General features: G+C 46.0%; 1 protein-coding gene across 1 annotated transcript; it reads left to right on the plus strand.

Annotated features, from left to right (window-relative positions):
• The first annotated feature begins 1,005 nt into the window (after window positions 1-1,005).
• On the plus strand, window positions 1,006-2,852 carry LOC307152924 (interferon-induced protein 44-like). The gene is made up of 4 exons (XM_079861920.1): window positions 1,006-1,146; window positions 1,246-1,417; window positions 1,980-2,080; window positions 2,209-2,852. Exons 1-4 carry the CDS (start codon window positions 1,081-1,083, stop codon window positions 2,362-2,364), a joined length of 495 nt encoding a protein of 164 aa, XP_079718046.1. The 5' UTR covers window positions 1,006-1,080; the 3' UTR covers window positions 2,365-2,852.
• Window positions 2,853-14,223: the final 11,371 nt, after the last annotated feature.

Below are 14,223 nucleotides of genomic sequence, written 5' to 3' on the forward strand. Positions count from 1 at the left end.
TCTAAGACATTTCCTCCTGGACCTCAGAGGTCATCATGTTCTAGTTCGAACAGACAATACGTCTGTGGTCTCTTATATAAATCAGCAGGGTTGTGCCCTTTGTACAGACTTGCTCATCAGGTTTTCCTGTTGTCCCAGAGCAAACTACTCTCACTCAGAGCAATGTTCATTCCCAGGGACCAAAATATGGGGCAGATATCCTTTCAAGGCAGGGGCTGAGGCCCGGGGAATGGAGACTCCACCCCGAGGTGGTGGAGTTAATCTGGAGGGAGTTCAGCCAGGCTGAAGAAGAACTCCATCCTGGGTTCTAAAGTCCTACGTCCTGAGTTGTGCCATGCAAGCTTCACACCAGGACAGGCACTAGTAAGTGTGACTCAATGGGTATTTCCTTCCCCAAAGTGTCGTCTTTGATGCAGCGCGAAAGGGAACGTCTCGGGTTATGACTGTATGACGCTGCATCCCTTTGCCACACCTCCTGAGTGCCTGAGAACAACTTGCTTCGACCTATCAGAAGCTAACACTGTTGTGTGCTGGCGTCCCTTTGTAGCTTCCGTGAGCACCATCACATGTGACGTCATGATGCAACACCAATCGAGATTGCACTTAATCCACACGTGTTTCAGACACGCTGAAGGCGACCACCTCCCCAAGGTGTCGTCTTCGACTCAGCGTCTCGTTCCCTTCTCAGGGAACAAGCGTTACATTCGTAACCCAAGATGTTCCCTCCATCAGGGAATGGAGTTTACAATAGTAGCCGAGATGTTCTTGGTCAGTTCTTGTTTATTATTAGTGTGGTTTGTGTTCACTAGAGCTTTACTTTTACAATCTCATTTGTGTTTTGCTTCGGTTAATCAATAAAGACTGTTAGATTTTCTTGGAACTCCTTCGTTATGAGATTGATACAACCACACTGTTACAATAGTATGTGCATTATGAGAATTTTGGCTGTGTGTAAATTTGTCAGTTTATTTTTTTAGATTTATTTATTTTTTTGTGTAGCTTACAACACACCGCATCAGAAATGAAGATGATGATTTGCCTTTTTCCTTGATTGACACAAGGGGTTTGGAAGCTAATGTAATGTGTGGGTCTCAGCCAGAAGATATCATCAATGCCATTTATGGACATGTCAAGAATAACTACAAAGTAATAAACCACATTTAGTAGAAAAAATTAAACATTGTACAAATACAAATTATTTTGACAGTCTGACATTTTCATATATTTTGTCATTTTAAATCTTAGTTCGACCCAGAGAAGCCTCTTATTCATAAGAGTGAAGATTACATCTGTGACCCTTTGCTCTCTGATCAGGCGTCCTGCCTGGTTTACGTTGTGGCTGCAAATACAGTCCAGTTCTTAGATGAAAAACTTACTGATAAATTGCGCATAATCCGCACAAGATGCAGCGAAAAAAGTAAGACTGGCCTTTAAATATGTGGTTACTGACAGTGGAGAGTTTAAGAGTACAGTACAGAGGTGGGATGTAACATTAATAGAAAACATTGACAACAGTTTGCATGGAATTATTATTGTAATTAATTCTTGTTCAAAACAACTATTGGCAAAACCTTAATTATTCATTTGATTGGATGCAAACCTAGTAAAGAAATATTCTCTAGAATCATTTTGTTAATAATTATTAATCTGTTGAACTTCATTGTTCAGCATGTTCCCCAGTACAATGACATGTCCTCCAAACACAAAGTCCAATTGTGTCATAAGGAATATTTTACATTAATCCCCCCCCAACCCCCCCCCCCCAATAGCTTCTTTCCATAGCTAAATTCTACACAATAAATTCTGTTTGTTTTGGACAGTAAATATGAAAAAGCTCTGTACCAATCACTAGAAGTCAAAGATACATTCTGCAAAATAGATTAAAATTTAATAAATACTTTTGTCTTACATAATTTGTAAACAATGGAAATGTGCTATTTTCTTATAAAAAGATAACAGATGTATCACTATCATTGTAGGGATTCCTCAAGTGATCGCCATGACTAAAGTGGATTTAGCATGTCCACTGGTGAGTAAAGACCTAAGGAAGATCTACACCAGCAAGAAGATCAGAGATCAGGTGCATGTAACATCCTATATGTGTTTTACTTTGTGGAAGTGATTTATTTTTATTTTTAAATACTAGGTTTGTCTGATATTTGTTGAATCATCATTCATTTTTTGGCTTTACATCTTTTTGTTCTTTAGATGCAGATATGTAGTGACAAGATCGGAGTGCCAATGAACCACATCTTTCCAGTGAAGAACTACAGTGAGGAGATCGACCCAGATGATGATGTTGATGTTCTCATTCTAAAGGCATTTGACCAAATGGTAAACCTTGCTAATGATAGACTGAACTGATGCAAACAAATAAGACAATACAGTCAATACAATTACTCTGCTCATTAACAGTGCAAAGCATGGAATGCACATTGATGACACTTACTAACTACATGCATGTATAAAATAACCTTTTCCATGTATGACGAATCAAGTCTAGCAGGTTCACTGCAGGTAATAATGTTCATCATTGTTGAAAATATGCTATATTGTTTATTGCAATTAGTTATATATTTTTTAAAATGTTAATCGTAAAGCAGTACAAGAGTTTTCACTTACAATAGATTCAGCTTTAAGTACATTCGTACACTAGTTGAAGTACTCACATACTTGACAAGTCTACCAGTTGATATTAAAGACATGCATTTATTTCCATTAGAGCACTGTTTGTCATGATTGGTTAAAGGAAATCATTTAGTGCTTGATAAGAACATAAGTAAATATTATAACTAGCATATGCTTGTGTAACCTGAAACCACTTGAACAAATAAAAGTATTTGTTTCTTCCTAAATCTACGTGGTTGTGTGCTGTTTGCATACTGTTTGTACTAACAGAATCCCTTTAGTTGTTATTGATATACAAGACAATTGATTCATCTGTGTAAGAATGCTCCATTATCTATGGCTTTTGTCATGCACGATGAGTCATACAAGTGGATAATGGTAAAAATACGCAGACAGTCCTTTATTACACCATCCAGCAGTTCAAACTGCCCCATTCAAAACTTTAGTTTGTGAACACTTATTGTTCACCAACACCTACACTTTCTGGTCCTGATGTTTTTAACCTTGGTTGTTGGCAAAGATGTGTAGAAGGTGACTGATTTAAATAGTCTTGGTTTACAACATTTACAACATAAAATACAAGACAAAAACACAGAACATACCAGACACAGCACAAATCAGCTACAATTATAAGCCAAAGAAAAATGATAGGTTTTGAGTTTAGCTTTAAACTCATGTAGTGTAGTGGCAGTTCTAATAAAAACAGGTAGGCTGTTCCAAAGTTTTGGTGCAGCAACGGCAAAAGCTTGATCTCCTCTCGTTTTTAATCTGACCCGCGGAACATTTAACAGTCTCTGGTTGGATGACCTAAGAGACCTTCAAGGATTGTGGATGAAAAGTAAATCAGAAATGTATACAGGAGCCAATCCATTCAAGCAAAAACAAAAAAAACAGCATCAAAACTTTAAAATCAATTATGTAACGGATTGGGAGCCAATGCAGAGATTTAAGAACGGGTAATGTGCTCTCGTTTGTGCACACCAGTAAGGAGCCTAGCAGCTGCATTCTGCACCATTTGCAGACGGTTAAGAGTTGCTTGGTTAGTGCCCAAATACAGGGAATTACAATAGTCAAGCCTTGTCGAAATAAAAGCATGAATCACCCTTTCAAAGTCCTTAAAAGAAAGAAATTATTTAACTTTGGCTAGGACTCAGAGATGAAAAAAAATGGTTTTGACTACTGTACTAATCTGTTTGTCAAATATGAGAGCACTATCGAAAACCACGCCCAGATTCTTCACTAAAGGTTTCACACATGGAGATAAGGAGCCAAAATTTGAGCAAAGGGAGCTATCAGCTTCTGATGGTTCAAAAACGTCTCAGGTTACGACTGTAACCTATGTTCCCTGAGAACAGGGAACGAGACACTACGTCAGAATGACGCTATGGGGAACGCCTCAGGCGTGACAGGTGTCTGAAATAAATATCAACTCACGTCAATCATGTTGACCGGCGACAGCCCGTGCATCATCAGCTTGAATGATGAGCGCGCGACCTGGATGTATAAAGGGGAGCCTTGCACACATGACAACATCCTATCGTCTGAAGGGACTGTTGCAGGCAGGCCCCGAGGCATGGCAGGAAGACGTAGTGTCTCGTTCCCTGTTCTCAGGGAACATAGGTTACAGTCGTAACCTGAGACGTTCCCTTTCTAAAGGGAACTCTACACTACGTCAGAATGACGCTATGGGGAACGATATACCAACGCCACCATGCTGAGGGGAGTGCATGCCCAAAGGCAGTGACAACTGTCCGAACCAGTAATTCAGAAACACTGGAACCACTCACCCTTAGGTCACATCGGGCTGTCAGTGACAGCACTCCCTACCGGTCATAGCCCAAGCTAATGAACCAAGAAACCGCCAGAACATAGTTAATGGGGGGTATATCTGGGCCAGCTCAAAGGCTTAGGACATCAGCTTCCAATAGAAGGGGTCCCTTCTAGGGAGTGTGGCTAGGGGACCCAAGGGACTCCCAGCCAGTCACTATTCAGGGGAGCATGCCACCTGAAATACCACCAGGCTGGCCTGGTGATCTATACTAAGACACACAGTCTGGCCATAGCCTGTCTGTCCGAGACAGAGCCTCTGGAAGTTGCCTTGGATAAGGCATCCAGAAACCAAAGGCCTGCGAAGCTAACAGAAACCATTCAGTTCCGGAACACAGAGACGGGATCTCCCGGAGAGTGTGACTCAACCTCAAGAAACGACGGAAGTCGTCCACTCAATCCACGGGTCTACCCAGGAAGTAAGAGAGGGTTCAAACCAGGAAGGTCTACTGAGACCTAAGACCTGATGACCTCCTCAAATGGGGAGCTCCAGTACATGAGGGCTCATATCAGGAAGGCCGGTGAGGCCTGTAACCTGGCGACCACAGTATGTGGGAGCTTGTATTCAGGAAGGCTGGAGAGGCCTGTAACCTGACAGCCACACAATGCGGGGCTACCTTCAGAAAGGCCTAACGAGGCCTGTAACCACGGAATGTGGGAGATAGCTCGAGAGGGAGGCGTCTGTCATAAAACATTGCGACAACAAGACGCATCTAGAGTGGGACTCGAGGTAAAGAACCGGAGTCTGAACCACGTAAAAAAGGGAATGAAGCGGACAGCGCATAACCCTTACCATAAATATGGATTATAGAAAGTACATGAAAGAAAGTGCATGTACTTAGCCATTCTGAATCCAAGAAGGCCTGATGAGGCCTGTAACCTGGCGACCACAACATGGGGAAGCTTGTATTCAACCACAATATGTGGGAGCTTACCGTCAGGAAGGCCGGTGAGGCCTCTGACCTGGCGACCACAGCATGTGGGAACTCCTATCAGGAAGGCCGGTGAGGCCTCTAACCTGGCGACCACAGCATGTGGGAGCTCAAATCAGGAAGGCCGATGAGGCCTCTAACCTGACGACCACAGCATGTGGGAACTCCTAACAGGAAGGCCGGTGAGGCCTATAACCTGGGGACCACAACCTGTGGGAGCTCACTTTCAGAAAGGGAATAAACCGTACAGCGCACAACCCTTACCATAAAACATGAAAATAGAAAGTACATGAAAGAAAGTGCATGTACTTAGCCATTCTGAACCCAAGAAGGCCTGATGAGGCCTCTAACCTGGCGACCACAGCAAGTGGGAGCTCATACTCGGGAAGGCCGGTGAGGCCTGTAACACGGTGACCACAGTGTGTGGGAGCTCATCAGAATGTGGAAGTTAGCTAAAGCAAAACGTCTGTCGTAATAAAGCGACGACAGGACGCATCTAGAATGGAACCCGAAGTGAAAGACCAGGGTCTGAGCCACATAGGAAGGGACAGAAGCGATACGCGCATGACCCTTACCATAGAAAATGGATTTAGAAAGTACACAAGACATAAGTCGTGTGACTTACCAGAAGCATGGTTTAAAGAAGGTACGGAACGTATGTACCAAAAAGGAATGAAGTAAAGGTTTGCACGTACTTCATCACTCTAAAAACACAGTATGTGTGAGCCCACATTCGGGAAGGCCGGATGAGGCCTGTAACCTGACATGTAAAAGCTCAAACCCAGGAAGGCCTGGTGAGGCCTGTAACCAGGGAACCACCGTACGTGGGAACCTATAATCAGGAAAGCCAGAAGAAGCCTGCAACCTGATAGACACAATACGTGGGAGTTCTCATTCAGTAAGGCCTGGTGAGGCCTGCCACCTGACATGAAAGAACTCATAACCAGGAAGGCCGCAGAGGCCTAAAGCCTGGTGACCACTAATTGTGGAAGGTTAAAACTCAGGAAGGCCGGTGAGGCCTGTGACCTAACGACCACAGCACGTGGGAGCTCAAATTCAAGAAGGCCTGGTGAGGCCTATAACTTGATAACCACAGTAAGTGGAAGCTCACAGTATGTAGGAGCTCACACTCAGGAAGGCCGGCGAGGCCTGTTACCTGACATGTGAAGGCTCCTAACCAAGAAGGCCTGGTGAGGCCTATAACCTGGCGACTACAGTATGTGGGAGCTCATATACAACCACAGTATGTGGGAGCTCATACTCAGGAAGGCCTAGTGAGGCCTCTGACCTGATAACCACAGAATGTGGGAGCTCATAACCAGGAAGGCCAGATGAGGCCTGTAACCTGATAACTACAGTATGTAGGAGCTCACATTCAGGAAGGCCGGTGAGGCCTCTAACCTGGCGACCACAGCATGTGGGAGCTCAAATCAGGAAGGCCGATGAGGCCTCTAACCTGACGACCACAGCATGTGGGAACTCCTAACAGGAAGGCCGGTGAGGCCTATAACCTGGGGACCACAACCTGTGGGAGCTCACTTTCAGAAAGGGAATAAAGCGTACAGCGCACAACCCTTACCATAAAACATGAAAATAGAAAGTACATGAAAGAAAGTGCATGTACTTAGCCATTCTGAACCCAAGAAGGCCTGATGAGGCCTCTAACCTGGCGACCACAGCAAGTGGGAGCTCATACTCGGGAAGGCCGGTGAGGCCTGTAACACGGTGACCACAGTGTGTGGGAGCTCATCAGAATGTGGAAGTTAGCTAAAGCAAAACGTCTGTCGTAATAAAGCGACGACAGGACGCATCTAGAATGGGACCCGAAGTGAAAGACCAGGGTCTGAGCCACATAGGAAGGGACAGAAGCGATACGCGCATGACCCTTACCATAGAAAATGGATTTAGAAAGTACACAAGACATAAGTCGTGTGACTTACCAGAAGCATGGTTTAAAGAAGGTACAGAACGTATGTACCAAAAAGGAATGAAGTAAAGGTTTGCACGTACTTCATCACTCTAAAAACACAGTATGTGTGAGCCCACATTCGGGAAGGCCGGATGAGGCCTGTAACCTGACATGTAAAAGCTCAAACCCAGGAAGGCCTGGTGAGGCCTGTAACCAGGGAACCACCGTACGTGGGAACCTATAATCAGGAAAGCCAGAAGAAGCCTGCAACCTGATAGACACAATACGTGGGAGTTCTCATTCAGTAAGGCCTGGTGAGGCCTGCCACCTGACATGAAAGAACTCATAACCAGGAAGGCCGCAGAGGCCTAAAGCCTGGTGACCACTAATTGTGGAAGGTTAAAACTCAGGAAGGCCGGTGAGGCCTGTGACCTAACGACCACAGCACGTGGGAGCTCAAATTCAAGAAGGCCTGGTGAGGCCTATAACTTGATAACCACAGTAAGTGGAAGCTCACAGTATGTAGGAGCTCACACTCAGGAAGGCCGGCGAGGCCTGTTACCTGACATGTGAAGGCTCCTAACCAAGAAGGCCTGGTGAGGCCTATAACCTGGCGACTACAGTATGTGGGAGCTCATATACAACCACAGTATGTGGGAGCTCATACTCAGGAAGGCCTAGTGAGGCCTCTGACCTGATAACCACAGAATGTGGGAGCTCATAACCAGGAAGGCCAGATGAGGCCTGTAACCTGATAACTACAGTATGTAGGAGCTCACATTCAGGAAGGCCTGGTGAGGCCTATAACCTGGTGACTACAGTATGTGGGAGCTCATATTCACCACAGTATGTGGGAGCTCACATTCAGGAAGGCCAGTGAGGCCTGTAACCTAACATGTGGAGGCTCGTAACCAGGAAGGCCTGGTGAGGCCTATAACCTGGTGACTACAGTATGTGGGAGCTCATATTCAACCACAGTATGTGGGAGCTCATATTCAAGAAGGCCTGGTGAGGCCTATAACTTGATAACCACAGTAAGTGGAAGCTCACAGTATGTAGGAGCTCACATTCAGGAAGGCCGGCGAGGCCTGTAACCTGACATGTGAAGGCTCCTAACCAAGAAGGCCTGGTGAGGCCTATAACCTGGCGACTACAGTATGTGGGAGCTCATATACAACCACAGTATGTGGGAGCTCATATTCAACTACAGTAAGTGGGAGCTCATACTCAGGAAGGCCTAGTGAAGCCTGTGACCTGATAACCACAGAATGTGGGAACTCATATTCAACCATAGTGTGTGGGAGCTCATATTCAGGAAGGCCTGGTGAGGCCTCTGACCTGATAACTACAGTATGTGAGAGCTCAATATAACCACAGTATGTGGGAGCTCATATTCAGGAAGGCCTGGTGAGGCCTCTGACCTGATAACCACAGTATGTGAGAGCTCATATTCAGGAAGGCCTGGTGAAGCCTCTGACCTGATATTTCCACAATACCTCTTCTTTTTTTCTTTTTTTTTTTATTAAAAGAGGACTGTCTGGTCAAGGAGGCCTGCAAAGGCCTACTACCTGCCATACAGCACCTCCAAAAAGGAAAAACCTAGATTTTTACCTTCTTACCAAAAACATGCCCCCAAACTCTATACAGGATACTCGGTCTGTAAGAGAAACAGAAATATGTTATTTGCGCACAAAAAACATTACACAAAGAAGACCAGACAGTACACCTGCGGCGTGTGAAGTAAAGACACGTCAGGAATTCCCTCTTTCCCAAAAGAGTACCTGGGTTCACCACTTACATGCCTGAAAGAGGCGCTCATACTAACCAGGCTGAGGGGGGCCATCAGACATGATACTCATCATAGACCCAGCCCCAGGCCTGATGTAAGAAACGCCTGGGGAGCATTAGAAGAAGGCATCCGGGGAGATCATCCCTAGCGCCGCTGAGTGCGCTTTTGCTGGATAACCTCCCTCAGATCCTTCTTCCTGCGGGACCTGCGTCTCCTCTGTGACGAGAAGAGACGCTGGCCCTCTGGGCCTGTCTATGGCCCTCAGACCAAGACTGGCCAGGCCTGCCCGCCTGTTTGGGCGCGGACTCGGATCTCAGCGGTATGCAACTCTTAAATGCAGCTGAGCGCGCCCTCGCCTCCCTGAACTTTTCAACCACCGTCTGAATGGAGGGGCCAAAAAGTTCAGCTGGCGAAACCGGCGAATCGAGAAGAAAGGTCTTCTCTTTCTCCCCGATGTCAGCCAGGTTAAGCCACAGATGCCTCTCCGTGGCCACCATAGCCGCCATTGACCGGCCAATGGCGGCAGCAGATTGTTTGGTAGCCCGGAGAGCCAGATCCGTGGTACGGCGCAGCTCAATAACCGCCTCAGGGGACAGTCCTGCCCCCTGGTCGAGATCCCGCAGCAGGTCGGCCTGGTATGCCTGTAACACAGCGAGTGTGTGCAGAGCAGCACCGGCCTGACCCGCTGCTGTGTATGCTCTGCCATTCAAGCGCGAAGTTGTTTTTAGCGGCTTGGATGGCAGGGTAGGAGCTCTTAGTGTCGATGCCTGCCCAGAAACGAGATAGTTAGCCAACGTCTCGTCAACGGGCGGCATCGACACATACCCATGCTCCGCAGCTCCATCCACAGCAGCGAAACTACCCCGCTGATGTGGATGAATACGAGCAGAGTATGGGTTCTTCCATGCCTTCTTGATCTCAGCATGGAGATCTGGAAGGAATGGAAGGCTCACTTGAGCTGGTGGCCTATGGCTGGGAAGAAACCGATCGTCGAGACGACCACGAGCGGTTTCTTCCCTGACGCGCCTCCACGGCAGCTGTAAACTGTCGGTGGCGCGCCCCATGACATCCACCAGCTCCGCATACACAGGGCAGGATGGTTGAGATGGCTCAGTATCTGCCAGACTGACAACATCAACCATATCCTGCCTGTCCGGAAGAGCAGCAGCTGCAGACGCATTAGGCGATAGTGATAACACGTCATCATCTACCTGCAGCTCACTCTCGTCAGCGGACGAGCTGTCTGAGAGGTTAACCTCCCTCTCAAGACGCTCAGCCAACTCCTTCTGAGACCCCCATGATGAGAGTCGCCGCTGAGCCTCAGCCCGAGCGGGACCCGCACCACGGGGTTCAGAAGCTGAACCCTCTTCCCTCGAGAAAAGGGTCAGACGAGAGCGGAGAGTCTTCAAAGAAAAACTCTCGCAGTTCGCACAAGAAGCTCTCTCGAGAGCCTCTCGTGCATGCTCTTCACCTAAACAAATGACGCACAGATCGTGTGTGTCACCCGGCGTCAAAAACCTTGGGCACGGGTCTGCACACTTACGGAAGCTCTGCTTCTTATCTGCACGTTTCATAATGTAAGCGATATTCTTACCAGACAAAACAGTCCCTGAAGACGAAAAGATGTTGTCATGTGTGCAAGGCTCCCCTTTATACATCCAGGTCGCGCGCTCATCATTCAAGCTGATGATGCACGGGCTGTCGCCGGTCAACATGATTGACGTGAGTTGATATTTATTTCAGACACCTGTCACGCCTGAGGCGTTCCCCATAGCGTCATTCTGACGTAGTGTAGAGTTCCCTTTCGAAAGGGAACTATGATCTTAGTTTTGCCTTCATTAAGGTGAAGAAAATTTAGGGACATCCAGGCCTTTACCTCTGCTAGACAAGCCAGCAGAGTATCTAAACCCATGTTATTTGATCCCAGGGGCAAATAGACTTGGGTATCGTCAGCATAACTATGAAAGGAGATGCCATGTTTCCTAAAAATCGACCCCAGGGGAAGCATATACAAGGAGAAAAAAATCGGAGCAAGGATAGAACCTTGAGGGACCCCACACGTAAGATGCGCTACATTTGAAGTAAACTCACCAATATTAACAGAGAACCTTCTGTTACTCAAATAGGATTGAAACTATTTAAGGGCATTTCCCCGAATGCCCACCCAGTGCTCCAAACGTGAAATTAGAACAGAGTGGTCAAAAGTGTCGAACGCCGCACTCAAATCTAACAGCACCAACACAACAGACTTGCCAGAATCAAGGGTCAGTAAAATATAATTTAAAACTTTAACCAATGCTGTTTCTGTAGAATGTTTTTTCTTAAAACCTAATTGAAACACCTCAAAAATCTTTTTCATTCAGAAAGCTCTGTAGTTGATGAAACACTATTTTCTCTAGGATCTTAGATATAAAAGAAAGATTTGAGACTGGCCTAAAATTTGTCAGAACTGTCGGATCTAAATTTGGCTTTTGAGAAGTGGATGTACAATAGCATGCTTCATGTCATCTGGTACCGTTGCTGTTACAAGGCAGATGTTCATGGTCTTTTGGACAATAGGCCCAATCACCTCAAAAATTTGTTTAAAAAACGTGGGGGAAGAACGTCATGGGGAGATCCTGAAGGTTTGATCTTGCCTAAAATATCTTGTAAAGCAGGCAAAGTTACAGGCTCAAAATGACTCAGAAGACCAGTGCAAACTGGCGGGACAGAAGACTCAAGAGGTACAGTGGAGATATGTTGCCTAATATTACTTATCCACAATTTTTTTTAGAAATGTGTCAACGAGTGCCTTCAGTATGGCACTTGGCCTGCGGCCTCGTGCCTATGGCCGAATAGGCACAAGCATGGAGCAATATCACAAGGCTGCGAGTGTGATATTGCTTTAAAAAAAAATGTAAATTTTTTTTTAAAATTATTTATTGGTTTAGGGTGGTTGCTAGGGTGCTGTAACTGGTTGCTAGGGTGTGGCTATGAAGATTTTAGGCCATTACTTATTGGTTGCTTGATAATATAAATCCTCTGAGGGAGAGAGAGAAAGAGAGATGCAGGGATGTCAGGCCCTTTGGAGTCTCTGTGTGTGAAAACGGCAGTTGGGATTTAATTTTTTTAGAATTCCCCAATGTTAAGTCAATGGGACTTTTTTTGGCCGCTTTTTCATCCGCTGTGCAAACATCGTACACCCGATCGCTTAGAAAAGTCATAGCACACCTCTCCTCAATGAGCCGGTCGATTTGACACCTCACTCAGGGGTCTGTAACAAACAGTGTGGGGCGAGTTACACGCAACCCTAGTTTTCGAGGAAAACAGAACTGTGCAATTGCAAATGTGAATAAAAAATGGTGGCCATCTTGAAAATGGTTGCCATCCTGAATTTTTGAGTGGCACATACCTTTTTCCAAAAGGGTATTCCTTGAAGAGTATTTCTGCCTAATTTTATGCTTGAATTGCCATTTGAATAATTGAAATAATTCATATTCGACAGGAACGGTGGCCATCTTTAAAAATGGTGGCCATCTTGAATTTTTGAGGGACAAGCATCTTTTTCCATTAACATGTCCTTTAGAGAGTATTTGTATCAAATTTTATGCTTGGATCACTGTTTGAATAATTGATATAATAAGCATTGAATAGCAATGGCGGCCATCTTGAAAAATGGTCACCATATTGAATTTTTGAGTGGCCAACGCCTTTTTCCAAAATAGTGGCCCTTAGAGAGTATCTGTGCCAAATTTCATACTTTTATACCAAAGTGAACGATTTTTTTACTAATCTGCTCAAAGCTCAAAAGCCCTCTTCGCCGCTGGTTCCGTCCAGCTCAAAGCCCTCTTCGCCGCTGGTTCCGTCCAGCTCAAAGCCCTCTTCACCGCTGGTCCCGTCCAGCCCAGAGCCTTCAACACTGGTCCCGTCCAGCACAGAGCCTTCACCGCTGGTCCCGTCCAGTACAGAGCCCTCTCCGCTCGTCCCATCTGCCCAGCCGGAGACTGTTCGCGTCCCGTCTGCCCAGCCAGAGACTGTTCATGTCCCGGTCGCAGTTCCTGTCCCAGAGCCTGTTCCAGAGCCTGTCCCAGAGGCTTGTCTTGACGCCTACTTTGCCATGGCCACCTCCTCAGCCTGCACCGCCATGGTCTCCTCCTCGTCCTTCGCCGCCGGAGTCCTGGAGTCTCCCGGAGTCCTGGAGTCTCCTGTCTGTCATCTCCCTGTCCACCCTCCGGTCACAGACTCCAGGATGCCCACCCCCCCTCCCGTGTTGTGCCTTCTACAGTGCGGTAATTCACAAAATTAACGGAATGCATAGCTGATATTAAAAAAACTGGATGACTAGCAACTTCCTATTACTTAATTCTGAAAAAACAGAGATTCTTACCCTGGTAATCCAGAGTTCTCGCGAGAGCACAAGTTGAATTTGCTCAGCGAGTTACTCTGGTGTCGAGCAATGGAGCTCATTAAATATGCCCCTGGATCTGAGCTGCACCAATCACAGCGGGTTATCAGATATAGGCGGGCCAGAGGCGAGCTAAACAGATGACGACAGCGCTGTGACGTCGAAGTCATTAGTAAACATTGCAAGATGGCTATGGATGAACACCAGTTGTTTGAAACGGCTTTGGCCGCTACAATGAACAAGTTAGACTTGGCTTTTTCCCTAAAAGAGGAACAGAAGACGGCACTCAAATCGTTCCTTTGCAAGAAGGACATTTTTGCTGTTTTGCCAACCAGATACGGTAAGAGTCTAATCTAGTAGCTCCGCTGGTAGCGTATGGGGTTTATTGTTGTGATTGGTCGTAATGTTATCCAATTGCGTGCAGTGAGATTTTCAAATGCATGCTTGGTGCTGCCCCTCGAGCTGGCCGATTTTCATTGACCGACCCCAGACCATTAATCTTTTAGATTTTGGTCTGGATTTCCAGGCTAAGAGATTCTAATTATTGGACAAAAAATGTCCTTGAAGGTTCCCATAACCTAGAATAATGTCTAACACTTGATGGCTGCTCTGTCAAACCTTCATCGTCGGTTAGGAACCTGGGTGTGCTCTTTGATACCAATCTTTCATTTGAAAGTCACGTGTCTAGAATCTGTAAAACCACATTCTTTCATCTTAATCTAAATTACGTCACATGCTGTCAATGAAAAATTCA

This window comes from Squalius cephalus, assembly GCF_949319135.1.
Source record: "Squalius cephalus genome assembly, chromosome: 24".
Lineage (NCBI taxonomy): Eukaryota > Metazoa > Chordata > Actinopteri > Cypriniformes > Leuciscidae > Squalius > Squalius cephalus.

Bases quoted from the DNA above. Each gene is read 5' to 3' on its own strand.
- LOC307152924 (XM_079861920.1), top strand. From the start codon at position 1,081: ATGTGTGGGTCTCAGCCAGAAGATATCATCAATGCCATTTATGGACAT. The intron at 1,147-1,245 runs GTAATAAACCAC...TTTAAATCTTAG, and splicing joins ATGTCAAGAATAACTACAAA to TTCGACCCAGAGAAGCCTCT. The intron at 2,081-2,208 runs GTGCATGTAACA...TTTGTTCTTTAG, and splicing joins GCAAGAAGATCAGAGATCAG to ATGCAGATATGTAGTGACAA.